The following is a 27,788-nucleotide window of genomic DNA, read 5'->3' on the forward strand; positions in this document are numbered from 1 at the left end:
TTTGTTTGAATTCTTTATTCCATGATATTGCCCAGCAATGATAAATATTTTCCCCTTGTCACCACAAGCAAATGTCACCATGAATCTCTTTAAAAAACATCCACAAGCAAAGTGTCAAGGCACTGAGTACAGGGCACCAGAAAGCATGAAAACAATTGCCATAAAGTAGCAGTGACTACATCATGCACTTTTCAAAAATGAACATTGAACTCAGCTTTTGTAGAGATAGGAGCGAGGGGAGGGAATAAATCCCACAGTTTGAGGAGCTCGGGGGAGAGAGTTCGTGATACAGAGGACAGAGGGAGAGTATGGGATGGAGAGCAGGGGGAGAGTGTGGGACAGAGGGCAGAGGGGTAAATGTGTGTATTGGGGTATTTGGGGATTGGGACGGATAGTGGGCAGAGTTCAGAGAACTAAGCAAAGTTGGACTTAATAAAGAGGCAAGAAAAGTTATAATAGTGAGTAATTAGCATTACGTTACATTAAACAGAATTTATTCGACATATGATCTTTACTGTGAAGATAATTAAAACTCAGTTTCAAATGAGAGAGAGATTCAATTTGTTGTCTTGCTGTTTCTCTGTTGCTGATGATCTGGAGGGTGGGCCTTCATGTGTTAAGCATCAGTGATAGGATCTTCAGAGAGGAATTGATTCTCGCTACTATCCCTTCCAAACTGAATGATCTTAAGTCTGTTACACTGAAAAAGAAACAAGAGTATTTTGCTGATTGAGAGGAGCTTGATTCTACACAGAGTACAGTTATGTCACCAGGTACAAGATCCATTACGGCTCACTGTTCAGTCCATCTCGTGTCTGAGAGAAATGCTAACCTGAGTTGATTGAGTGGTAACACAATGGGAATTGTACGAACTCTGTCCAAACACATTTCCCATTGAGAATACTTACAGGAAGAGGGTGACTAGACTCAGATTTTATTGTGGGATGTGGGCATCGCTGGCTGGGCCAGCATTTATTGCTCATCTGTAGTTGCCCTTGAAAATGTGGTGATAAGCTGCCTTCTTGAATTGCTTATATTGCTTAAATACACAGACGGACTCTGAAACTGGTGTCGATTGTTATAAAAACCCATCTCATTCACTAAATTCCTTTCGGGAAGAAAACTGCTGTCCTTACCTGTTCTGGCCTACATGTGACTCTGGACACACAACAATGTGGTTGACTCTTACCTGCCCTCTGGGTAATTGGGGATAAGCAAAAAACACTGGTTTAGTGGCCAGTATTGGCCCAGTATGGCCCAATTGTGGGTTAACCCACAATGCAATGAGGAAGGGAATTCCAGGATTTTGACCCAGCGACACTGAAGGAACAGGGATATATTTCCAAGTCGGGATGGTGAGTGACTTGGAGGGGAACTTGCGGGGGTAGTGTTCCCATGTATCTGCTGCACTTGACCTTCTCGATGGAAGTGGTGGCGTGTTTGGAAGGTGCTGTTTGAGGATCTTTGGTGAATTTCTGCAGTGCATCTTGTAGATGGTACACACTGCTGCTACTGAGCATCGGTGGTGGAGGGAGTGGATGCTTGTGGATGTGGTGCCAATCAAGCGGGCCACTTTGTCTTGGATGGTATCAAGCTTCTTGAGTGTTGTTAGGGCTACATAGGCTCATCCTGGCAAATGGGGAGTATTCCATCGCACTCTTGTGCCTTGTATAAGGTGGACAGGCTTTGGGGAGTTAGGAGGTGAGTTAGTCTCTACAGCATTCCTAGCTTCTGACCTACTCTTGTAGCCACTGCGTTTATGTGGTGATTCGAGTTGAATTTCTGGTTAATGATAACCCCCAGGATGTTGATAATGGGGGTGTCAGTGATGGTAACACCATTGAATGTCAAGGAGTGGTAGGTTGTTTCTTATTGGTGATGGTCATAGCCTAGCATTTGTGTGGCGCAAATGTTACTTGCCACTTGTCAGCCCAAGCCTGGATATTGTCCAGATCTTGTTACATTTGAACATGGACTGCTTCAGTATCCAAGGAGTCGCAAATGGTGCTGAATATTGTGCAATCATTGGCAAACATCCCCACTTCTGACTTTACAGAACATAGAACATAGAACAGTACAGCTCGGTACAGGCCCTTCGGCCCACAATGTTGTGCTGAACCTTTACCCTAAACCTAAGATCTATCTAACCTCCACTCCTACCTTTTACTATCATCCATATGCCTATCTAATAGCCGCTTAAATGCCCCTAATGAGGCCGACTCCACTACCCTCTCCGGCAATGCATTCCACGCCCCTACCACTCTCTGAGTAAAGAACCTACCTATGACATCTTCCCTGTATCTACCTCCACTCACTTTAAAACTATGCCCCCTCATAATAGCTACCTCCACCCTAGGAAAAAGTCTCTGGTTGTCCACTCTATCTATACCTCTGATCATTTTGTATACCTTTATCAAGTCACCTCTCATCCTTCATCGTTCTAAAGAGAAAAGCCCTAGCTCTCTCAACCTTTCCTCGTAAGACCTTCCCTCCATCCCAGGCAACATCCTGGTAAATCTCCTCTGCATCTTTTCTAACGCTTCCGCATCTTTCGTGTAATGAGGTGACTAGAACTGGACACAATACTCCAGATGTGGCCGAACCAGGCTTTTGTATAGCTGGAGCATAACTTCATGGCTCTTGAACTCAATCCCTCTATTAATGAAAGCTAACACACCATACGCCTTCTTAACAACTCTATCCACCTGGGTGGCAGCTTTCAGGGAACTGTGAACATGAACCCCAAGATCCCTCTGCTCCTCCACACTGCCAAGAATCTTTCTGTTAACCCTGTATTCTCCTTTCAAGTTTGTCCTTCCAAAATGAATCACGTCACACTTTTCAGGGTTAAACTCCATCTGTCACTTCTCAGCCCAGCTCTGCATCCTGTCAATGTCCCTTTGTAACCTAGAACAGCCCTCTGCACTGTCCACAACGCGACCCACCTTAGTATCATCCACGAACTTGCTAATCCACCCTTCCACTCCTTCATCCAAATTATTTACAAAAATCACAAATAGAAGAGGACCCAGAACAGATCCCTGTGGTACACCACTCGTAACTGAGCATCGTGTTGAATATTTTCCGTCCACTACCACACTTTGTCTTCTAAGTATCAGCCAATTCTGAATCCAATCTTCCACATTTCCCCCTATCCCATGCCTCCTTACCTTCTGCATGAGCCTACCATAGGGAACCTTATCAAACACCTTACTTAAATCCATGTATACCACATCCACTGCTCCACCTTCATCCATGTGTTTGGTCACCTCTTCGAAGAATTCTGATGGAGGGAAGGTCATTGATGAAGCAGTTGAAGGTGGTTGGACCTAGAACACTACCCTGAGGAACTCCTGCAGAGATGTCCTGGAGCTGAGATGACTGACCTCCAACAACCACGACCATCTTCCTATGTGCCAGGTATGACTCCAACCACCTGAGTGCTTGCCCCCTGATACCCATTGATTCCAGTTTTTCTAGGGCTCCTTGATGCCACACCTGGTCAAATGCAGCCTTGATATCAAGGGCTGTCACTCTCACTTCACCTCTGGAATTCAGCTCTTTTGTCCATGTTTGAACCAAAGCTGTAATGAGGTCAGGAGCTGAGTGGCCCTGGCAGAACCCAAACTGGGTGTCCCTGAGCAGGTTATTCCTGAGCAGGTGCTGCCTGATAGCACTGTTGATGACACCTTCCATCACATGGGGGTGGAAATTTCAACAGGAAAGACCCTTCGAGAAAAAAATCTCACTGGTCATCACCATCTTAAATAGGAGACCCCTTATATTTAAACTGTGAACCCTACGTTCAGACTCCTCCATGAGGGGAAACATCCTCTCTGCATCCATCTTTTCAAATCGTCTCTGTACCTCATCCAAGATCACCTTTCATTCCTTTAATAAAGAATGTCTCCCCGACCTTTTAGCTCCCCAGCCCAATCCCAGACGGGGAATGGAACTCTGACCCTGGAATCTGCTCAGAGTCGGAATAACTGATGGCCTGCTCTGCTCTGCTCTCCCCCCACTGCTCTGGGCTGCTTAGGGTCAGCACTTTCTCATCAAGGTAAGGTGATATCCCAGTCTCTTCTCTTATTGTGAGATTAAAAACACACAGAAATATCACAGAAATAGGCCATTTGGCCCATCTGCTCTGTGCTGGTGTTTCTGCACCACATGAGCCTCTTGTCGTCTTCTCCTCATCTCCCCCTGTTATACAATGCTTTTACAGTATTCCTTTCTCCCTGGTGACTTTATCTGGCTTCCCCTTTAAATGTATTGATACCAATCTTTTGGATTGCTTTCTTTTAGAGAAAGGACTGGGAGCTCTGGTCTCAAAGAATCATAGAATACAGGCCCTTCAGCCCACCTCTATGCGGGTGGAAACATTTTCTCTACATCAACCCTTTGTGAAATGTTGTGTAATTCTGAAGTTCCCCTGGGGGTCACTTTCTTTAATTTCATGCATTTGAAAGCTTGAGTAAAATATTCTCCTCTTACTGAATTTTGAATTTTTCCTGACCAAGGTTCCTCTTGGGTTGACTGATGAGCTGACCACTCGGGTTATGGTGCCACTGGATGGAACTCCATCTCTGGAATGGAATCAATGAGACACAATGACACAACAGGTAGACATTTGTGAATTTCCAATCTGCTACTGGACTGCAATATTGTACCAGACTCTGCTGTTCATCCGGTCTGACTGTGGGAACTGATCAAAATGATTGGACGATATGAAATTGATAGCACACTAACATAACCCGGGAGCCATGAGTCAGAGCATTGTGGCACAAAGGAGACAAATTAGCCTTTTGAGGCTATGCTGACTCTCTGTAGAACAATCTAGTGGTTCTCATTTCACCATTCCAGCCCCAACAAATTTAATTCATTCAAATGGACAGCCAGTTTCCTTTCAAAACCACTGACTGTCTTCCTTTGCAACCCCCATGCAGGCAGCGATGTCCACTCATACTGCTTGCTGTGTCAGAAGCTTCCCCTCACATTCCCTGCCCCCACGTCTCTTGCCCAAAATTTGCATTGTGTCCCCTCGTCCTTCTACCATCAACAAATGGAAACAGCTTCTCCAGTCTATTTTGTTGAAGGGTAGCACGGTGGCTCAATGGTTTAGCATTGCTGCCTCACAGCGCCAGGGACCTGGGTTCGATTCCAGCCTTGGGTGACTGTCTGCGTGGAGTTTGCATGTGTGGGTTTCTGCCCAGGTGCTCTAGTTTCTTTGCACAGTCCATGGATGTGCAGGTTACCTGGATTGGCTGTGCTAAATTGCCCTGTGGTGTCCATGGATGTGCAGGTTACCTGGATTGGCTGTGCTAAATTGCCCTGTGGTGTCCATGGATGTGAAGGTTAGGTGGACTGGCCAAATATGGGGACACGGGAGAGGGCTGGGAGGCTCTTTGGTGGGTCGGTGCAGACCCGATGGACCAAATAGCCTCTTTCTGCACTGTAGACATTCTAAGATTTGAAACCCTCATTCAAATTCCCTCTCTTTCTGAGAGGGCAACCCCAACCTTTGGACTAAGGCAGAGGAAAATAGATTCTTGTTCTTGTGGAATTCAAACCACAAACAGACCAGCCAATAACTTTATTGAATAGTGAAGCAGGACTGGAGGGGCCGAATGGTCTACTTCTACTCCTATTTTGTATTTTCATATCCATCATTCCCGGCAGCATTCTGGTAAATCTCCTTTCAAAGACTTCTTAAAATGTGCTGACTAGAACTTGACATAACATTGCAGGAGCGGTCAAACCAGAGTTTTTTGTAGAAGTGTCATTATCAATTTTTTTTGAAGATTTGCATTCAATGGATTATAGAAAAGGGTTATTTGATAAGGCTGAGAAGAGATACCTAGGCATTTTTAAAAATAAGTGGACATTAAGAAGACGTTGGGAATTTTTTTAATAAGATTTTTCTTAAAATGCAGATGGCTTGAGCTAATTCTTGGATTGCTTACTGGAAATCACATGCTAGGGCTTTTGGCTTTGTCTTGGATATTGTTTGGAGCTCAGTTCAGGTGCAGTCTGCTGAGAGAGAAGTTCCCCAGCTCATCCTCTGCCTTTTTGAGAAGGCCTTTTCATAAGGTCCAGAGTGAGACCAGAAAACGCTGATGCAGCTGCTCTTCTGAAGAGCTTGACAAAACTTGAATGAACTGTGTTTAAAGAAAATTACATCCCTGTGCTTAGTGACACTGTCTACATGATCCAAGACATCAACTGAAAGAAATGTGCTCAGGGGAAACTGGTTGCAACTGTGCCAGCCTGAGAGAGAAGCCCAAGTGTGGAACCAGTGGTGAATCTTCACTGAGGTATGGGTGTTCAGAAATGATATCAACTTTTTTCAACATTTTTTACTAATGTAATATAGTTCATGTTTCTCTTGTTTAATAAGTGTTTGATTTTGCATGTTGAAAGTACAAAAAAGAACAGAAGAGAAGTACGGCACAGGAATAGGCCCTTCGGCCCTCCAAGTCTGTGCTGATCGTCATGCCCCGACTAAACTATAAATCAAACCTTCTGCCCTTATTTGATGCATATCCCTCGATTCCCTCCCTATTCATGGAGCCATCTAGATGCCTCTTAAATGTCGCCAATGTGCCTGCTTCCACCATCTCCTCTGGCAGTGCATTCCAGGCTCCTACCACTCTCTGCGTGACAAGTTTTCCTGGCACGTCTCCCTTCAACTTTTGCCCTCTCACCTTGAACCTGTGCCCCCTTGTAATTGAAGCTTCAACCCTGGGAAAAAGCCTTTGACGATCCACCCTATCTATGCCTCTCATAATTTTGTAGACCTCTATCAGGTCTCCTCTCAGCCGCCATCTTTCCAGTGAAAACAATCCTAGTCTTTTTAACCTTTCCTCGTGGCTAATGCCCTCAAGACCGGGCAATATCCTGGTGAACCTTCTCTGCACTCTCTCTAAAACTTCCACATCCTTCTGGTAATGTGGCAACCAAAACTGCACACAATACTCCAAATGGGGCCAAACAAGGGTTTTATAAAGCTGCAACATGGTTTGCCACTCTTGTACTCCATACCCTGGCCGATGAAGGCAAGCATGCCATATGCCTTCTTAATCACTTTAGCCACCTGCGTTGTTATTTTTAGGGAACTGTGGACCTGCACACCCAAATCCGTTTGTATGTTAATGTTCTGAAGGGTTCTGCCATTTACAATATAATTCACACCTAAATTTGATCCTCCAAAATATTTCACCTCGCATTTGTCTGGATTAAACTCCATCTGCCATTTCTGTGCCCAAGTCACCAATCTATCTATGTCCTGTTGTATCCTTTCACAATCGTTAGCACCGTCAGCAACTCCACCAATCTTCATGTCATCTGCAAACTTACTAATCAGACCACCCACATTTTCCTCCAGGTCATTTATATACACTACAAACAACAGAGGACTTCAGACTGACCCCTGTGGACACCACTAGTTACCGGTCTCCATTCTGAAACACATCCTTCCAACGCTACCCTCTGTCTCCTATGATGGAGCCAGTTCTGTATCTGTCTAGCCAGCCTACCAGAAATCCCATGTGATTTTAGTTTTTCTATCAAACTGCTATGTGGGACTTTATCAAATGCCTTACTAAAGTCCATGTAAACCACATCCATAGCTATTCCCTCATCAATTATCTTTGTCACCTCTTCAAAAAATTCAATCAGGTTGGTGAGATGTGACCTTCCCCATACGAAATCATGCTGCCTGTCGCTAACTAGTCCATTTTCTTCCAAATGTGCATATACCCAGTCCCTCAGTATCTTCTCCAAGATCTTCGCCATCACAGATGTCAGACTCACTGGACTATAATTTCCTGGATTATCCCTACTTCCTTTCTTAAACAAGGGAACAACATTGGCTATCTCCATTCCTCTGAAACCTCACCTGTGGTCAAGGAGGATGTGAAGATATCTGCTAATGCCCCAGCTATTTCTTTCCCTGCCTCTCGCAGTAACCTGAGATAGATCACATCTGGCCCTGGGGACTTGTCTACCTTAATGCAATTGAGGATACCCAAACTTTCTCCTTTAATATATTGACATTCTCTGGAGTATTCACACACTCATCCCTGACCTCAACATCAGTCATGTCCCTCTCCTTGGTGAATACCGATACAAAGTACTCATTAAGGATCTCTCCCACTTCTTGTGGTTCCATGCATAACTTCCCTTCTTTGTCTTTGATGAGGCCTACTCTTTCCCTTGCTGCCCTCTTTCTTCTAATATATGCATAAAAGGCCTTGGGATTCTCCTTGACCTTGTTTGCTAAAGACATTTCACGGCCCCTTTTAGCCTTCCTAATTCTGCGGTTAAGTTCCTTCCTAATTTCTCTATACTCCTCAAGGGCTTTGTCAGTTTATAGCTGCCTAGGCCTATTGTATGCTTCCTTTTTCTTTTTGACTAAGTTTACAATTTCGCTTGTCATCCATGGTTCCTGGATCCTGCCATTCCTATCCTTTAGTTTTGCAGGGACAATTTAGTCAACTGGTCTTTAAAAACCTCTCGCATGCCAGACGTAGATTTGTCATTAAATAACTGCTGCCAATCCACATTCACCAGTTCCTGTCTAATTTGGATGTTATTGGCCCTTGCCCAATTAAACACCCTCACCCGAGGGCCCCTCTTGTTCTTATCCATGACTACTCAAAAATTTTATTGATGTTATGGTCATTAAGCCCAAAATGCTTTCCTCATGAAACATCAATCACCTGTCCTGGCTCATTCCCTAGGACCAAGATTAATATGGCCTCCTCTCTGGTTGGATTGTCAACACACTGCCTCAAAAAGCTTTCCTGGACACGCCAACAAATTGCTCTCCAACTGAGACCTTGGCTCTAAGGGAGTCCCAGTAAAAAAAGAGGAAAGTTGAAGTCACCCATCATAACTACCCTGCTCTTTTCAAACTTTTCTAGTATCTGACTACATTATCTGCTCCTCTGTCTCCCGTCGGCTGTTGGGAGGTCTATAGACAACTCCCAACATTGTGATTTCACCCTTTGTATTCCTGAGCTTCACCCATAATGCCTCACCGCAACATCCCTCCGATGTGTCCTCCCTCAACACAACTGTGATGTGATCCCTAATCTGCAGTGCAACTCCCCCACCCCTTTTTGTTTCCCTTTCTGTCCTGTCTAAAATAGCGATATCCTGGAATATTAAGCTGCCAGTCCTGTCCCTCCTTTAACCATGTCTCCGTAATGGCAACAGCATCATAATTTCATGCAGTATTCCATGCTTTTAGCTGTCTTACCTGTTATACTTCTTGCATTGAAGTAAATGCAATCCAGACCTCCAGTCCCTCTGAGCCCCATGATTTCCCTGTGCCTGCTCTTACTCTGCGCTATGCATATTTCAGTCTCTTCTTTGTCCCAAGTCCCTGCACCTACTGGCCTGTTGTTCTGATTCCCACCTCCCTGTCGCACTAGTTTAAACCCTCCCAAAGAGCTCTAACAAACCTCCTGCCCAGGATATTGGTGCCCCTCCAGTTTAGGTGCGACCCATCCTTCTTGTACAGATCCCACCTTCCCCAGAAGACATCCCAATGATCCATACATCTAAAGCCTTCTCTCCTACACCAGCTCTGTAGCCAGATGCTCAACTGTACTCTTTCTCTGTTCTTAGCCTCACTAACCCGTGGCACAGGTAGTAATCCTGAGGTTACTACCCTGGTAGTCCTGTTTTTAGTTCCCTACCTAATTCCCTGAATTGCCCTCGCAGGACCTCTTCCTTCTTCCTACCTATGTCATTTGTGCCAACGTGGACAATGAGTTCTGTCTGTTTTCCTTCCCGTTTCAGGATGTCTGTACCCACTCCGAGACATTCAGGACTGGCAGACTCTTGTGAATGTGTTCAGTAACGGACTTGTGGTTTGTAAAATAAAAAGGAAAATTGGGGTCCAACAAGAGAGATTTCACTGTGGAATTGGAGTTGGCCAGTATGAATGTAACAATGTGCACTTCCTGTACCCCGGTATTTTGCGACCAAATGAAAGGAGTGGGAAATTCAGCTTTTGAACTCTCCGGAATCTGTTTCAGAAGAATAGTTCCCCTTTGCCTTACACAAAGACTAGTATTTTGGGGAAGATCTTGGCATCTGGTGCAATAATCATCCCCCAACCAAGATTACCTGGTTGCTACCTTATTGTTGTTTATGGAATCTCACTGTGCATCAGTTAGATACAGCTTTTCTTACATTGCAACTGTTACTAGGATCATTAGAAGTTTGTCATTACCTGTAAAGTGCTCTGAAATGGCTTGGATCTGGTGAAGCATGTTAGGGAAATGGGAGTTCATTGTGGGGATACTTGTGCTGTGCTCACCTTTCCTCCTCTCCATCCAGGAGTTTACTGTAGGTGGCAATCTCCATGTCCAGTGCCATGTTGGCGTTGAGTAATTCTTGGTGCTCACGCATTTGCTCGGCCATATCTGTCTTTACCTTCCGCAGAGCCTCCTGCAGCTGGTTGATATGGTTCTTGGCTTCATTGATGGCAATCTGTCCACGCTCCTCTTCGTCCCTGGTGTTAGACTCCAGGGAGGCACGCTGTGGAAAGGTAACATATCAGTCGGGATGCTAATACCCAGCGCAGGCCTGGAGTTTCCAGGCAGCAGTGATTAATCTCCTGCAGTGAGGAAATTAAAAACCAAAGGATCTTGCAGCACAGCAAGAGGCCATTCTCTCCACTCTGCTGGTTTCTTTGGAAAAGCCATCTGATTAATTCCACCCCCATGTATCCTCCCAACTCACACTTCCACTCCATGCCTGGCAATGCTTTTCCACATCATTAAAATGTCAGATAAATCTCCTGCACACACCCCACGCCCATCACTCCTTTGAATTTTTTTTCTTATTCTTCAAAATATTGAGAATTGTCTCAAAGTTTGGATGTTTGGCCAACGGGTGAGAATCCTCCAATCACATGATGAAGAGCTTGTGCACTGTCCCATCAGTCATTTTGAGTTGAGGCACCAGGAGGATTGATGGAGCCAATAGCAGAGGGAATGAGGTGGAGACATTATGGGATGACACCACCAGGATTCTCTCGGATCAGAGGAGCTAATCCCCAGTGCCTGGCAATATCCCAGAATGATTGCTGATCGATTGGAGATAGTTTCACAAATCCTGACTCAAGACAAATCATAAGTCAAATGAGTTCAAGATTCAAGCTTCCAGATTTAAACTGAAACAACTCTAATACATGGGAACATTTAGAGTAGGTTTTCATCTGAACACATCCACATCTAAAATATTGTGAGAATAGGAGAAGTCCAAGGTTAGCTACAGAGTAAAGTCCCCACCACACTTTTAAACTGAAAATTAAGCTTCCTCTACTTTTTCAATCTGAAAGGAAAGCTCCATCTACACTGTCCCCATCACCCACTTTAATTCATACCTGATTCTGAAGCGCATCTATTTCAGACTTCAGCTTCTGCAGATAACGTGAGCAATCAGCAAACTCGTTCTTTGCATTTCTGAGGTCATTGTTCTGTCTTGCTTTGTCATTCTCCAGATCTGATAGCTGTGCACAAACAGAATTACCATCAGAACATTGTCTTGGCCTGCCTGATACGACCAGAGTCTCTCACTGAGAAAAGGGTTAGTGACAGACTCTGTGAAAGACGACAGTGCGTTGGGCGTATTATTAGAAAAACTGAGAATGAACACAATGAGAAGAATGAGCGATAACAAGATGTAGAGCTGAATGAACACAGCAGGCCAAGCAGCATCAGAGGAGCAGGAAGGCTGACGTTTCGAGTCTGGACCCTTCTTCAGAAATGGTGTGTTCTCAGAGTCTGTAAGATCACATTTCACTGACTATACTGTGTTTGGTGAGGTCCGTAATTTTATGTTCTCTTGCAGGATGGGGGAGACACTGACTAGGCCAACAGGTATTGTCCATTCCTGATTTTAAAAAAAAATTGTTCATGGGGTGCCTCTGGTTCACTAATGTCCTTTTGGGAAGGAAACTGCCATTCTTACCTGGTCTGGACTACATGCGACTCCAGACCCACAGCGATGTGGTTGACTCTTAACTGCCCATTGAAATAGTCTAGCCAGTCACTCAGTTCATCAAGTTAACTATTCAGACCTTCAAGCCTGCTCTGCTATTTAATAGGATCGCGGCTGATCTGATTGTAACCTCAAATCCACATTCCTGACTACCTCTTGATAAGATTTGATCCCCTTGCTGAACTAGAATTTCTCCACCTCTGCCTTAAAAATATTGAAAGACTCAACTTCCATCCTCTTTCGGGAGTAGAGTCCCAAGGACTCTTGACCCTCTGAGAGAAAAGTTCACCCCACCTCTGCTGTAAATGGATGACCCCTGATTTTTAAAACAGTGGTTCCTAGTTCTGCATTGTACCACAAGAGAAAACATCCTCTCTATATCTACCTGATCAACTTCCCTCAGAATCTTACACATTTCGGTCAAGTGACCTCTTCTAAACTCTAGCAGATACAAGACTCATAAGACCACTACCTCATTCCAGGGATTAGTCTGATAAACCTTCTCTGAACTGCAGCACCCAACGCCCCCCTCCGCCCCCTCAATGCATTTACACCTTTCGTTCAATATGGTGACCAACACAATACTCCAGCTCTCGTCTTCCCAGTGCTCTGTATAACTGAACCATAACACCCCTACTCTTGTACTCAATTCCCCTCACAATAGATATTCCTATTCTATTAGCACTCCTAACTACTTGCTGGACCCGCACACTAGCATTTTGTGATTCCTGCAACACAAACCCAGTTCCCTCTGCATCTCAGAGCTCTGCAATCTCTTTTTATTTAGGTGATATACTTCTTTTTCATTCCTGCTGCTAAAATAGACAGTTTCACATTTTCCCACTTTATACTCCAATAGTCAGGTTCTTGTCCATTTATTTAAACTGCTTATATCATTTTGTAGCCTCGTTGTGTCCTCTTCACAACTTACTTTCTTACCTAGATCAGTTGGGGGTGGCCAACAGTGACACTCACATTCCATGAAAGAATGAAAATAAATGAGGGGACACCCATAATGCAGAAAGAAAGTTCTAGGATTTTGACCCAGCGACAGTGAAGGAATGGCGATTTATTTTCGAAGTCAGGATGGTGAGTGGCTTGGAGGGGAGCTTGCAGGGATTGGTATTCCCATGTATCTGCTGCCCTGTCTTTCTAGATAGAAGTGGTCATGGGTTTGGAAGGTGCTGTCTTGAGGATCTTTGGTGAATTTCTGCAGTTTGTCTTGTAGATAGCACACTACTGCTACTGAGGATCGGTGGTGGAGGGAGTGGAGGTTTGTGGATGTGGTGCCAATCAAGCGGGCTGCTTTGTCCTGGATGGTGTCAAACTTCTTGAGTGTTGTTAGGGCTGCACACATCCAGACAAGTGGGGAGTATTCCATCACACTCCTGACTTGTGCCTTGTAGATGGTGGACAGGCTTTGAGGAGGCAGGAGGTGAGTTACTCACCCAATATTCCTAGAGTCTGACCTACTCTTGTAGGCACTGTGTTTATGTGGTGAGTCCAGCTGAGTTTCTGGTCAATGGTAACCCCCAGGATGTTGACAGTGGGGGATCCAATGATGGTAAGACCATTGAATGTGAAAGAGCGATGGTTAGAATTTCCCTTATTGGAGATGGTCATTGCCTTGCATTTGTGTGACATAATTGTGACTTGCTTCTTGTCTGCCCAAATTGAGTCCAGAGGTTTTGAAATATGTGATGTAAATGTAACAACTCTTCTTCCTGCTTTCCTAATGTCAGCTGACACTAACCAAAGTAGATATTAGTGAGTGAATGGGATTGACCTTGTCCTGGTACCAGGCTTCAGCCTCAGTCTTGTTCCTGGCTGCGACTTCAGCGTGCTGCTGTTTGATGTCATCGATCATCTGTTTCATGTCTAGTTGGCGTTTGTTGTTGACCTTGAGTGTGACAGCAGTGCTCTGGATTTGTGATTGCAGCTCATAAATTTCCTGTAATCAGACAGTTTACAACCAGTTACTCTCAGCAGATAATTCACACATTACTCATCCATCCTTTATACTGTCCCAATCAAACACACTCCCAGGAGAGGGACAGCACAGGATTAGAGACTGAGTAAAGATCCCTTTACATTGTCCCCATTTAACACTCCCAGGACAGCGACATCACAGGGTTAGATGCAGAATAAAGCTCCCTCTACTCTTTTAAATTAAAATAAAACTTCCTCAGCACTGTCCCCATCAAACATTCCCAGGACAGGCACAGCATGGGGATAGGATGGGGTTAGATACATAGTTATCTGCTGTGTAATGTTGAAAAAAGACACTTCAGGACATCTCACAAGAATATAAATTCAAGGGGAGGGATTTTGTGGCACAGTGGTAATTTCTACCTGTGACTTAGAAGACCCAAGTAAAGCCATGTCTGAATATATTGCGGAAAATTATCTTTAAATTCAAAGGGAAAGCCAACATTTATATTGCAAGAGAGCAAAATTCTGATTGGTTGGCAAGTCGACAATGATTGGTAGAGGCTTTGCCATGGAGAATGCACCCATTAATAAGGACTGAAGTTGACAGACAAACTTTAAATTTAAACAGGTATCACCTTGAGAAATGAAGCAGCAAATGGCTGTTGAGCTATTTTGTGGAGTTGAAACAAGCACTGTAAATGTTCTCTGTTTGCCAAGAGCACGGCCCTGTGCATTAATATGTGTGTCGCTTCCAACGTACATAGATATGCCACATTGTGACCCAACTAATAATCATAAATTAGTCATTAGCATAATTCTTCACATATTCAGGATTATCCAGCAAGTGCTGTCCAATGCTAGAATTACATCTAATGTTCACCAGAGTGTTGCAAGTTTTGCAAACACCAGGCAGTTGGGCACCTCACCCCCTGCTGGTTGTGTTGTTAATGGGTTTAAACCTGTGTAACAGTTTAATAGCCCCTTCCCCATTGTAAAGGAGTTGGTTAGCTCAGTTGGCTGGATAGTTGGTTTGTAATGCAGAGTGGGTTCAATTCCAACACTGCTGAGGTCACCAGGAAAGACTCTCCTTCTCAAACACTTCCATTACCTGAGGTATGGTAACGCTCAGGTTAAACCACCACTAACCATCTCCCTAAGGAGAGAGCAGCCCTATGGTCTGGTAAGACAATGGTGACTTTACCTTTACTCCATTTCTGGGGCCAAATGGAGATGAACCCCTTCAATTACATAATAAAGGATGTACCTCAGCATAGAGTAGCTTCAGGAACTCAATCAGATTGGTGAGATATTCCAGTTTTGATTCCAGCTTGACCTTTTGAAAATAGGCATCATCCACTTCCTGGAAAAATGTTTTTGATATGACAAAAAAATTGGACAGGCTTTAGGTGAAGCAATCAATCATTTTGAACTTTTACATCACATCAGGAAGTTTGAACTGGGCCAACAAGCTCCTTTCTGCCCTCAGATTGTGCATTAATTCTCACTCCATCCCACCCTTCAGCCAGGAGGTACCATACTCCCGCCACTAACATCAGCTGAATCAATCCAGAGATCATTCCTCATTCTCTACAAAATTCAAAGCTATCCCTTTTGAAATCTCACTTCCAGGTTTTCTGGTGACCATCAGTTTCTTTCCTAGGGCTAAGGCTAGTACTTTGCCACCTGTTAAATCCTGCTGAGTCCAGCTCGGATGTTTCCCTCATGCCTCATGGTGCACTTTCCCATTATGTAACATCAAGGGGAGTCTGACCATCTCCTCAGGACAGTCGATGGAATTTCCATTGCTAATGCTGCCACGATTAATCCCCTGGGGATTAGTATTGACTAGAAGCTGGCCTGGACTAGGTATAAATATGACAAGAACTGATCAGAAGCTATGAATTCTTCAGATAGCAACTCATCTGATTCTACAAACCTCTCCACCTACATGAGTCAGGAGAGTGATGGAATACTCCCCACTTGCCTGGATGGGTGCAGATCCAACAACACTCACAGCCCGCTTGGTTGGGACCACATCCATAAGCATCCACTCCCTCAACCACCAACACTCAGTAGCAGCAGTGTGGACTACATACAAAATACACTGCAAAAAATCACCAAAGATTCTTAGAAAGCACCTTCCAAATCCACAACCACTTCCATCCAGAAACACAAGGGCAGCAGATACATGGGAACACCACCATCTACAAGTTCCCTTATAAGCCATTCACCGTCCTGACTTGGAAATACATCACCGTTCCTTCGCTGTTGCTGGGTCGAAATCCTGGAATTCCCTTCTTAAGGGCATTGTGGGTCTACCTACAGCACATGGACTATAGTGATCCACTACCTTCTCAAGGTGCAACTAGGAACAGGTAATAAATGCTGGTCAAGCAGCGAAGCTTACATCCAGAGAATGAAATTTTAAAAATTAGACCAAAATTAACTGCTTTCTCTGTGAGTTGCTTCTATATCTGTCCTCCAATAGATTTCCAACTCAATATACAACAGTTGAATCATTACATATCCAAATCTTTACACCAGAAATGACCTCCTTGATTTGCTAATCTATGCTATTCAAAACAAAAGGTGAAATTCTATTTGTTTATTCTTGGACTGATTTACTTTTGAACCAGTCTTTGTGATTTACATGTCTGCCCCCAGTCCACTGAAAGTGTGGTTATTTTGTCTAAATTCTTATCTTTTACATCATATTTTGTTCCAAAATGCATCATTCACATTTCTCTTAATTGACATTAATCGGCATTTGTCTTGCTCCTACAGTGTTGAACTATAGGCGATGGCCTGGTGGTATTATTCCTGGACTGTTAATCCAGAAACCCAGATAATGCTCTGGGGCAACAAGGTGCAGGGCTGGACGAACACAGCAGGCCAAGCAGCATCACAGGAGCAGACAGGCCGATGCTTCGGGCCCAGACCCTTCATCAGATGGGGACCTGGGTTCGAATCCTGTCACGGCAGATGATGGAATTTGAATTCAATAAATATCTGGAATTAAGAATCTAATGATGACCATGAACCCATTGTCGATTGTCAGGAAAAACCCATCTGCTTCACTAATGTTCTTTAGGGAAGGAAACTGCCATCCTTACCTGGTCTGGCCTACATGTGACTCCCAAACCACAGCAATGTGGTTGACTCTTAACTGTCCTCTGGGTAATTAGGGATGGGCAATAAATGCTGTCCAGTCAGCGATGCCCTCATCCCATGATTGAATAAAGAATAAAATCATTACTACAATTTGTTTGTAATCTAATGCTATTGGCTAACGTTGTTATCATCTTTCCAAGTCTTAACTCTGGATTGGTCTTCTCCTGTGTAAGGTACATCGCCCTCAAAGTTCACTGCCCAGTTTGACTGGCCTCAACCTTACCAATCTCAGTCGTAGGCAATAGTAGAGAGCTCTGTCTTACACTGAAATTTCTACAGGTGGCGTAACGTAGACATGGACATAACTTTTCCCACCAAGAATAAATTTTTGTTGACCCTTCCAGGAACTTGCAGACAGGAAGTGGCTTTCAACCTTTGAGTCTGTTCTACCATTCAGTGACATCACAGTTGATCTTGCTCTACATACCTAGTTCCCTATTAATGGCAAATTTAAATATAACAAACTGCATTTTCAGAACAGAGATCTGAATCTCTGTGTATATGTATTTGGCGATTTCATATATGAAGGATCAAGTTTGATATCTCAGTGATCTCCCCTGGTTCTGAACTCCTCAAACTAACAGAAATAACTTATTTTTCTTTTGATCCTTTCTGGTGCTCTTAATTAAAGATGCCATTGTTTCAGAGGGCCACAGGAGAGAGATGATGGATGGTAAGATAAACCTGAGGGTCCCCATGCCTCGGGTCAGGTGTGAAGTTGAGAAGGTTGGACCTTCATGGTAACATCAGCCAGTGCAGTGCAGAGGTCAATTTAGTTCAGTTAGCTGGACAGCTGGGCTTGTGATGCAGAATGACACCAACAGCTCAGGTTCTCAAATTGATCCCATGTAGAAACTTCCAACAAGTCATGCATTAACCATCTAAATTCTAGCAAGTGCAAGTTTAGTTTATGCAATTTTGTGTCTTTGTGTCACAATTAATTTGTCTGGTAACGGATGCATGAATTTCATTTTTTGGACTATAAACTGAATTGGAAGTTTGAGTGCTTTAATTGGAAACAGGAACATTTTGCAACTGGAAGGGTTGCCCATTGTGGAGCTGTGAAATACAATGTTGCTTTTTGGAAGCAAACAGAGAGAGTAGTTGAGACTGAATGGCACTGAGAATCTTTTGAGTTAAGGAAATCCGGCCTCACAACAGCCCTCTGATTGGTTGAGCTATAGTGTTTTAACAAGCTGTAAGTGCCAAGGGCAGCAGAAAGTGAAAAGATCTGGAGCTGTAGAGATTACAACTCCCTCTCTCTCTTTGTCTGGGGTCAAAGACAGAAAGCCTCAGAAAGTTTCTGCGTGAATTCTTTCTTCGAAAAAGATCCAAGTTTACCTGATCAACCATTGATCTGAAGAACAACGAACACAGGACCGTAACTGTTTCATGATTGCAAAAATCAAAAGGACTGTAAGAGGAAAAGAACTTTCTACATTGTAGTCTCTTCTTTTAATCTTCAAAATTTTGTTTCTCATTGATAGTCTTTTCCACCTACAGAATATGAGTTAAACTGTTCACCTTTTGTGTCTTAATTGTGATTGAGCCTGTGTGTATTTTGGGGTTTTGAAGAGGTGGAGTAAATCTCTTAAATAATGAAAAGAAAATTGCACATAGCAGTTTAGGTGTGCTCTCACTAATGCCCTGTATTGTTGAAGCAAGACTTCCTGATCTTTTCTTACCAGTTTTTTTGTAATAAAGATAACATTGTATTGTCCTTCCTGGTCACTTATGCACCTGTTGACTAACTTTTTGTGATTCAAGTACCAGGTCTCCCAAATCCCTCTGTAGCACTGGGTTCTGAAGTCTCTCTCCACTTAAACAATAGGCAATTCTTCTATTTGTCCTGCCACAGTGGACTTCATATTTTCCATATACTCCGTCTACAGAATATTCTAAATGTCCTTTTAAAGCCTCTTTAATAACTGATTATTGCAATCTCCCGGTGACAGATGCTAGCCCATAGTTTCCTGCACTCTGTCTCCCTCCTTTCTTGAATAGAGATGTTACAATTGTGGATTTCCAATCTGCTGTTTGCTTATGGAATTGAAAGAGTTTTGCTCGGTAACAAATAATTGCAGGCATCATCTAAAACCCTGGTGGCTGTCTTTTTAAACCAAATCTGAATTGAATTTACACTTGTTCTTGTGGAGAGAAGTTGAGACTGAATGGCACTGAGAATCTTTCAAGCTAAGGAAATACAACCTGGCAGCAGCCCTCTGATTGGTTGAGCTACTGTGTGTTACCAAGCTGCAACTGTTGAGAGCAGCAGAGAGTGAAAAGATCAGGAACTGGTAGAGATTACGACCCCTTCTCCACTCCAGCTCAGGAGCACAGATTGAAGATCAAGATCTGCAGCAGAACATGAGTTCAAAGCCACTGAAATCTACAACTAATTTCTCTCTATGTCCCTGAAAACTCGCAGAAGGAGCTTCTCTAAAGCGTTGCACATTAGCACACCCAGTCAACTATAGTCAGATTCTTAAGCAATCTACTGACCTTCTTAAGGATAACAAATTCATTCTCCAGTGTAGTACGGGAATTAATCTCATCTTCATATTTCCCTTTGAAATCTTCGACCAATTGCTGTGTGTGTGAGATCTGCAGCTTCAGGCGGTCTCTCTCCTTCTCCAGATCACCAAGCTGCTGCTTCAGTTTGTTGCAGAACATGTTGATGATTTTGTCAGCATTTGATTTGTACGTGTCTGTGTGCTGCAGCAGATCCCATTGTGTCTCCAGCACCTGCTTCTCCTGTTCTAGCTTACGAACCTACGCAAAAGATGCAAAAATGACCCCTTCACTTCTCCCAAAAATAGCCCAAAAGGTGCTTCACTATTTACTCTCAAATAGCCCTGAAATACAACGCCCATCAGAATGGAAAAGAATTAAACAGGAGCATGTGGCTTTGACCTGGACATTGCAAAGGACATGATCAATGTAGACTCAGCCAGCTCATCAGTCAAACACGGGCCTGTGCTAAAATTCACAGAGCAATACACTTACCAATGACACTGGGCACCTCTTTGGTAACTGCATCAGTTGCATCATTCTCTGCACTCGAGAGAACTTGGCGCTGTGGAGGGATGCTGCACTGTCAGAGGATCAGTGCTGAGGGACTGCTCCACTGTTGGAGGGTCAGAGCTGAGGGAGAGCCGCATTGTCAGAGGGTCACTGCTGTGGGAGGGCCACACTGTCAGAGGGTCAGTACTGTGGGAGGGCCACACTGTCAGAGGGTCAGTGCTGAGGGAGTGCCGCACTGTCAGAGGGTCCGTACTGAGGGAGTGCCGCACTGTCAGAGGGTCAGTGTTAGGGAGTGCCGCACTGTCAGAGGGTCCGTACTGAGGGAGTGCCACACTGTCAGAGGGTCAGTGTTGAGGGAGCGCCACACTGTCGGAGGGTCAGGGTTGAGGGAGCACTGCACTGTCAGAGGGTCAGTGCTGAGGAGTGCTGCACTGTCAGAGGATCAGCACTGAGGGAGTACCACATTGTCGGAGGTTCAGTGCTTAGGGAGTGCTGCGCTGTTGGAGGGTCAGAGCTGAGGGAGTGTCGCAGTGTCAGAGGGTCATTGTTGAGGCAGTGCTGCGCTGTTGGAGGGTCAGTACTGAGGGAGTGCCGGGGGGTCAGTACCAAGGGAGTGCCGCACTGTCACAGGGTCAGTACTGAGGGAGTGCCACACTGTCACAGGGTCAGTACCGAGGAAGTGCCATACTGTCAGAGGGTCAGTACTGAGGGAGTGCCATACTGTCAGAAAATCAGTACTGAGGGAGTGCCGCACTGTCAGAGGGTCAGTACTGTGGGAGTGCTGTGCTGTCGGAGGGTCAGTACTGAGGAAGTGCCACAATGTTGGAGGGTTAGCGCTGAGGGAGTGCCGCACTGTCGGAGGGTCAGTAATGAGGGAGTGCCGCACTGTCAGATTGTCAGTACCGAGGAAGTGCCATACTGTCAGAGGGTCAGTACTGAGGGACTGCCGCATTGTCAGAGGGTCAGTGCTGAGCCAGTGACACACTATCGGAGGGTCAGTACTGTGGGAGTGCTGTGCTGTCAGAGGTTCAGTGCTGAGGGAGTCTTTGCTGTTCAAACTATTTAATTTCTGAAGAGATGCTGAACTATCTGTCCTTCTGGGATAGATGTTGATGTTTCCACAGCTTTAATCTGTGAAAGAGCTGGTAAATTTTCACTGGTCCCTGACCATCATGGCAAAAACAGAGTATTCAATTGTTATCACATTTATATTTTTGGGATCTTGTGTGAAATTTGGAAGCCTTAAAACAGACATACATTACAGCTGTTAGAACACTTCAGAGTGTGATTTGGAAAGTGCTATACCTTTGGAGCCAGTAGATGTCAGTGATGGTTCAGGATTGGAGCTGCTCCTGTGCCTAGCAATTTGTACAGATTGGACAAACACGGCAGGTCAGGCAGCATCAGAGGAGCAGGAAAGTCAATGTTTCAGGCTGAAATTCTTCGTCAGGACTGAGGGAGTTGGGCCAAAATGTTGACTTTCCTGCTCCTCTGACCTGCTGTGTTTGTCCAGCTCCTCATTTATTGACTCTGGCTCCCAGCATCTGCAGTCCTTACTGTCTCCTATTTGTACCAATGGACTGAATTCTGTTTGAGGTGAAGGTAATGGAACCAAACTCCCATGACTCAGAATAAATAAATTAACCCACTCCCTGATGGACGGACACTTGATATTTCTCCCCGCAAAACCTCATTTTTAAACTGAGCCATCCCTATCTTTGTTACACCCTCCAGCCCCAGAACCATCCAAGTTCTCAGAACTCTCAGTCTGGGCTCTGGTAGCACCCTGAAATCCAACACTCCTCCATTGGGAGCTGTATCTTCGGTTTTCCTAGACGTGCAATCTGGAATTCCCTCCAAAAACAGCCCCATGCCCTCTCTTTCTGTCTCTTCCTTCAAGATTCTGCTTCAATCCAATCTCTGGCCAGGATTCTGGGCACCCATTCTACTGAGCAGAGCAGAGGAAGATGGTATGCCTGGTCTGTGTTGGTCTCAGACTCCCAGAGGAAGCCCCATTGTGAGAACCGCTGTCTGGGGAATTCTCACTGGGATCAGTCCAGGGCTGGCTTCAGGGGAATTGGGAGATTCTCTGAAACGTTGACCAGACAGACAGAATGACCGGAGCCCAGAAAAGCATGAAATGAACTAATTTCCATGGGGAAATTTTTTTTTTCATTTTTTTTTTCTGAAGAAGGGTCTGGGCCCGAAACGTCAGCTTTCCTGCTCCTCTGATGCTGCTTGGCCTGCTGTGTTCATCCAACTCTACACCTAGTTATCTCTAAATTCCATGGGGCTTAGATTTTTGGTGAGTTGGATATTTGGGGGTGTCCTTCAGAAGGGTTTAGGAGTTTGAAGATGTATTTTGGAGGAGTTTGAGTATTTGGGGCTATTTTGGAGGGATTTGAATATTTTGTGGGGTTTTCCAGGCTATATTTCTGAGGGACCGTGAGTATCTGAGGGGTTCTTTGGGGCCTCCAAGCTGAGATTCCTCCAGGCCCGCACAGCTCACTTCTAACTCCTCCCAAAAATCCACAAACAGGACTGTCCAGGCAGACCCATTGTTTCAGCCGGCTCCTGCCTCACAGAACTCATCTCTTCCTACCTTGACTCAGTCTTCTCTCCCCTGGTCCAGTCCCTGCCCACATACATCTGCGATTCCTCTGATGTTTTATATCGGTTTCAAAACTTCCAGTTTGCAGGCTCTAGCTGCCTCCTCTTTACCATCGACGTGCAATCTCTTTACATGTCCATCCCCCACCAGGAGGTTATAGGGGTCTCTGCTTCTTCCTGGAGCAAAGACCTGAGCCATCCCATCCACCACCACCCTCCTCCGCTTGGCCAAGCTTGTCCTCACCCTCAACAACTTCTCTTTAATTCCTCTCATTTTCTTCAGGTCAGAGGGCCGGCCTTGGGCACCCACATGGGCCCTAGATATGCCTGTCTCTTCGTGGGGTATGTGGAACATTCCTTGTTCCAGTCCCATTCCGGCCCCCACCCACAACCCCTTCTCCGATACATCGATGATATCATCGGTGCTGCTTCCCTCTCTCATCCGGAATTGGAAAAGTTCAAAGATTTTGCTTCCAATTTCCACCCTGGTCTATCTCTGACTCCTCCCTTCCCTTCCTCTACATCTCTGTTTCTATTTCTGGGGATGGACTGGCCACTAACATCCACGTTGAACCCACTGATTCCCACAGCTACCTGGACTATACATGCTCACACCCTGCTTCCTGTAAAGACTCCATCCCATTCTCTCAGTTCCTCCATCACATTTGCTCAGACGAGACCAACTTTGACAAAGGAGCCTCCGAAATGTCCACCTTCTTCCTCAACTAAGGATATCCCCAGCACCATTGTCGACAGGGCCCTCAACCAGGTCCGACCCATCTCCTGCACTTCCACCCACACGCCTTCTCTTCCCCTCCCGCAACAGCGATAAGCTTCCCCTTATCCTCACCTACCGTCCCACCAGCATCCACATCCAGAAGGTAATCAGATGCCATTTCTGCCACCTCCAGCAAGATGCCACCACCAGATACATATTCCTCTCCCCTCTCTTGTCCGCCTTCTCTAGGGACCGTTCTCTCTGGGGCGCCCTGGTCCACTCTTCATTCACCCCCAAAACCACCCCACAGCCCTACGGCACCTTCCTCATAACCGACGAAGGTGTGACACCTTCCCATTTACCTCCTCCCTCCTCATTATCCAAGGACCCAAATATGCCTTCCAGGTGAAGCAACACTTCACCTGCACTTCCCAGAATTTGCTGCTCACAATGTGGTATCCTCTACATTGGGGAAACGAAGCACAGACTGGGAGACCACTTTGCAGAACATCTACGTTCTGCTAGCAAAAAAGACCCTGAACTACCTGTTGCCTGCCACTGTAATGCACCACCCTGTTCCCTGGCCAACATCTCTGTCTCTGGCTTGCTGCAGTGTTCCAGTGAAGCTCAGCGCAAGCTGGAAGAACAACATCTCATTTTCCGCTTGGGGACCCTGCAGCCCTCCGGATTCAATATCGAGGTCAATAATTTTAGGGCACAAACTCTCCCATGTCCTAGCCCCCTACCCCACACACCTGGCCTTGTTATCACACAGTCTGTCATTACACACTACCTATTGTTAGTCACTAACAATATCCATTAAAAGCTATTCACCTTCCCAGCCAGATCGCTATCCGCTCCTTTGTCTGTCCAACTGCTCTTTGCTCTCTTTGGGCTCTATCCTTTATCCTATCATTTATTCCCTATCCGATTCCCCCTCCCTATTTACTGCACATAAGCCAACGTTTTCCCAGCTACCATCAGTTCTGAGGATGAGTCACTGGACCCAAAACGTTAGCTCTGATTTTTTTCCTCACAGATGTTGCCAGACCTGCTGAGCTTTTCCAGCAACTTCTGTTTTGATCATTAGTGTGGGTGGGGTACTTGGGTGTGTCTTTCAGGAGGGCTGGGAATTAAGGGTGTAGGTATTATGAGGGTATTTGGTGGTGGGGTTGGTATTTTCAAGGAAGCTGGGGAGTGTTGCAGGAGGGGGATGAGTGTTTGGGGAGTGTTACAGGAAGGGGATGGGTGTTTGGGGGCTGGTTCTGGGGTGTTATCGGAGGGAGTGGGTACTGAGGGTATGGGTTGTGTTTGGGTATTTGGGAGGTATTTTATTGGGGATTGGCTATTGGGGTGGGTTGGGATTGGTTTTGGGGTGTTATTTTGAAGGGATTGGATATTTCAGGACTTATTTGGGAAGGGGTTGGTATTTGGAGAGTATTTTAGGGTAGGTTGCATATTTTTGGGGTATTTAATTGCATGAGACCATGAGATGCAAGAGCAGAAGTAGGCCATCTGGGCCTTTGAATGTGCTCAGCCATACAATGAGATCATGGCTGGTCTGATAATTAACTCCATTTTCCTGCCTTTTCCCCATAACCTTTGATTCCCTTACTGATTAAAAATCTGTCCAGCTCAGCCTTGAATATACTTAACAGCCCAGACTCTCTAACTGGCTGTGGTTAAGGACCCACAGAGTCACTCCCCTCTTACAGAAGAAATTCTTCCTCATCTCAGTCTTAAATATGAGACTATTCATTCTGAGGTCCTAGAATCTCCACATCTACCCTGTCAAGTCCCATAAGAATGTTATATGTTTCAACAAGTCACCTGTCATTCTTCTTTATTCCAATGCATATACACTAAATCTATTCAAAGTCTCCTTATAAAACAATCTCTCCATACCTTGTTTCAGTCTAGTAAACCTTCTCTGGACTGGCTCCAATGTCAGTCTCTCTTTCCTTAGATAAGGGGACTCCAAAGCTGTTCACAGTATTCCAGTTATGGCGTGACTAATGCCTTGTATAGTTTTAGCAAAACCTCCCTCCTTTTATACTTCATTCCCTTTGAAATAAAGACCATCATTCTATTTGTCTTCCATACTCCTGCTGAACTTGGACGCTAGTTTTTTGGGCATCATGCATGAGGACTCCCAAATCCCTGTGTGCTGTAGCTTTCTGAGGTTTTTCTCCATTCAAATAGTATTTAGCTCCTTTATTCTTTCTGCCAAAGAGCATAATGTCTCATTTTCTCACATTATATTCCATCTGCTGAGCTTTTGCCCGCTCATTTAACCCCTCAGTACCCTTCACCTACTTTTGTGTCATCTGCAAACTTGGCTATAGTACATTCACTTCGCTCATCTAAGTCATTAACATAAATAATTGTGATCCCAACATTGATCCCATTGGCATGCACCTAATTATGGGTTGCCATCCTGAAATTGCCCCCATTGTACCAACTCTCTGTCTTGTATTAGTTAGCTTATCTTTTAGCCATGTTAGAAGACGAAAGAGGAATGGAAACATTACAGCAATGTAATGTCTGGGCCTGACTTTTCCTTAACACCAGGTTCTTCCATGATGCCTCTCATACCCGTGCTGACTGCGAAGTCCACTCACAGAATGCAAATGAGCGATACCACAGCACCCTCTGGTTGGATCAAATATACTACCTCCAACACCATGGGCTTTTATTAAGTAGCCTAATATGTGGTACCTTATGGAATACCTTTTGGAAATCTAAATCTATCACATCCTCAGCCCACCCTTTGTATATCCAACTTGTTACCGCCTCAAAGAATTGTAGTAAATCTGTCAGGAATTACTTCCCCTTCATGAAGCTGTGCTGACTCTGCTTTACCATTTTACATATTTCTAAATGCTCTGCTGTTACATTTCTATAATAGACATTTTCCAATAATAGACATTAAGCTAACCGGTCTGTAGTTAGAGGCTTATAGATTTTGGGCTGGGTTGAGTATCTGGGGACATTTTATACAGTTTGCATATTTAGGGATGTGGATTGGGTTGGGTTTTTGGGGTTATTTTGGAGGGGCTGGATATTTGGAAGGAGGCTGGGTATTTGTGGAAGCATAGAGTCATACAGCATGGAAACAGACTCTTCGGTCCAACCAGTCGGTGCTGAACATAATCGCAAACTAAAGTAGTCCCACCTGCCTGTTCCCAGCCCATATTCCTCCAAACCTTTCTTATTCATGCACTTACCTAAATGTCTTTTAAACATTGTATCTGCACCCACATCCACCGTTTCATCAGGGAGTTCATTCCACATACCTTCTCACCTTAAAAATGTGCCCCCTAGTCTTGGAATTACCCATCCTAGGGTAAAGACATCTACCGTTAACTCTATCCCTCGCCCTCATTATTTTATAAACTTCTATCAGGTCTTTGGAGGGGTGTTGGATATCTGGGGGTATTTTATAGAGTTTGGATATTTAGGGATGTGGGCTGACGATTTGAGAGTTTGGACGTGGATGTAGGGAAGGAGTGTGGTGGTGGGCATTTGTTGTCCTCTCACCCGGCTGATGACATCCGAGAACTTGTTGTTCAGCCCCTTGATCTCCTCCTTCTCCTGGGTCCGGGCCGCCCGCAGTTTCGGGTCGATCTCCGCCCGGGGGCTCTCACTCAGTAAATTCGAGGAGGAAACCGAGAAAGTCCGGGGCACGTTCCTGAGGCTGAGCGCCCGGGACATGCCAATGGTGCTGGTTCCTCCGCGGCTCATCCTGATCCCGGTGTCGATGCGGGCACTGATCCTGATCCCGCTGCTGGATCCCGGTCCGAGCGCTGATCCCGATCCTGGTGTCGATGTGGGTGTTGATCCCGATCCCGGTGCTGGATCCCGGTCCGAGCGCTGATCCCGATCCTGGTGTCGATGTGGGTGTTGATCCCGATCCCGGTGCTGGATCCCGGTCCGAGTGCTGATCCCGATGCTGGATCCTGATCGGAGTGCTGATCCCGATATCGGTGCTGATCCCGATCTCGGTGCTGGATCCTGATCCCGGTGCTGGACCCTGATCCCAGTGCTAGACCCCGTTACCGGTGCTGGATCTCGGTCCGAGTGCTGATCCCGATCCCGGTGCTGGACCCCGATCCCGGTGCTGGATCCCAGTCCGAGTGCCCTGTTGCCGCCGCACGCCGCCCCTTTAAAGGTATATTTGCATTGGGCCCGTCCCCGCCGCTCCCCATTGGACAGAATCATAGGGGCGGGGCCTTCACCTGGACACATTCCTGAATAATAATGAGGCTGGGTGACCTCCTGCGCTCTGATTGGTCCATTTTGCTGTCACTCCAAA

General features: G+C 45.2%; 1 protein-coding gene and 1 long non-coding RNA gene across 2 annotated transcripts; one reads left to right on the plus strand and one right to left on the minus strand.

The window, feature by feature from the left end:
- On the minus strand, window positions 1-27,609 carry LOC109922678 (keratin, type II cytoskeletal 8-like). The gene is made up of 8 exons (XM_048598541.1): window positions 27,014-27,609; window positions 19,624-19,893; window positions 15,215-15,310; window positions 13,805-13,969; window positions 11,402-11,527; window positions 10,331-10,551; window positions 4,495-4,586; window positions 1-700 (listed from the first exon to the last, which is right to left on the minus strand). The coding sequence occupies exons 1-8, from the start codon at window positions 27,215-27,217 to the stop codon at window positions 696-698; spliced, it is 1,179 nt and encodes a 392-aa protein (XP_048454498.1). The 5' UTR covers window positions 27,218-27,609; the 3' UTR covers window positions 1-695.
- Window positions 4,426-11,784, plus strand: LOC125483441. Its single transcript, XR_007262378.1, has 3 exons — window positions 4,426-4,622; window positions 5,934-6,314; window positions 11,519-11,784. It is a non-coding gene; the product is annotated as an uncharacterized LOC125483441 (long non-coding RNA).
- Window positions 27,610-27,788: the final 179 nt, after the last annotated feature.

This window comes from Rhincodon typus, chromosome 7, assembly GCF_021869965.1.
Source record: "Rhincodon typus isolate 14 chromosome 7, sRhiTyp1.1, whole genome shotgun sequence".
NCBI lineage: Eukaryota > Metazoa > Chordata > Chondrichthyes > Orectolobiformes > Rhincodontidae > Rhincodon > Rhincodon typus.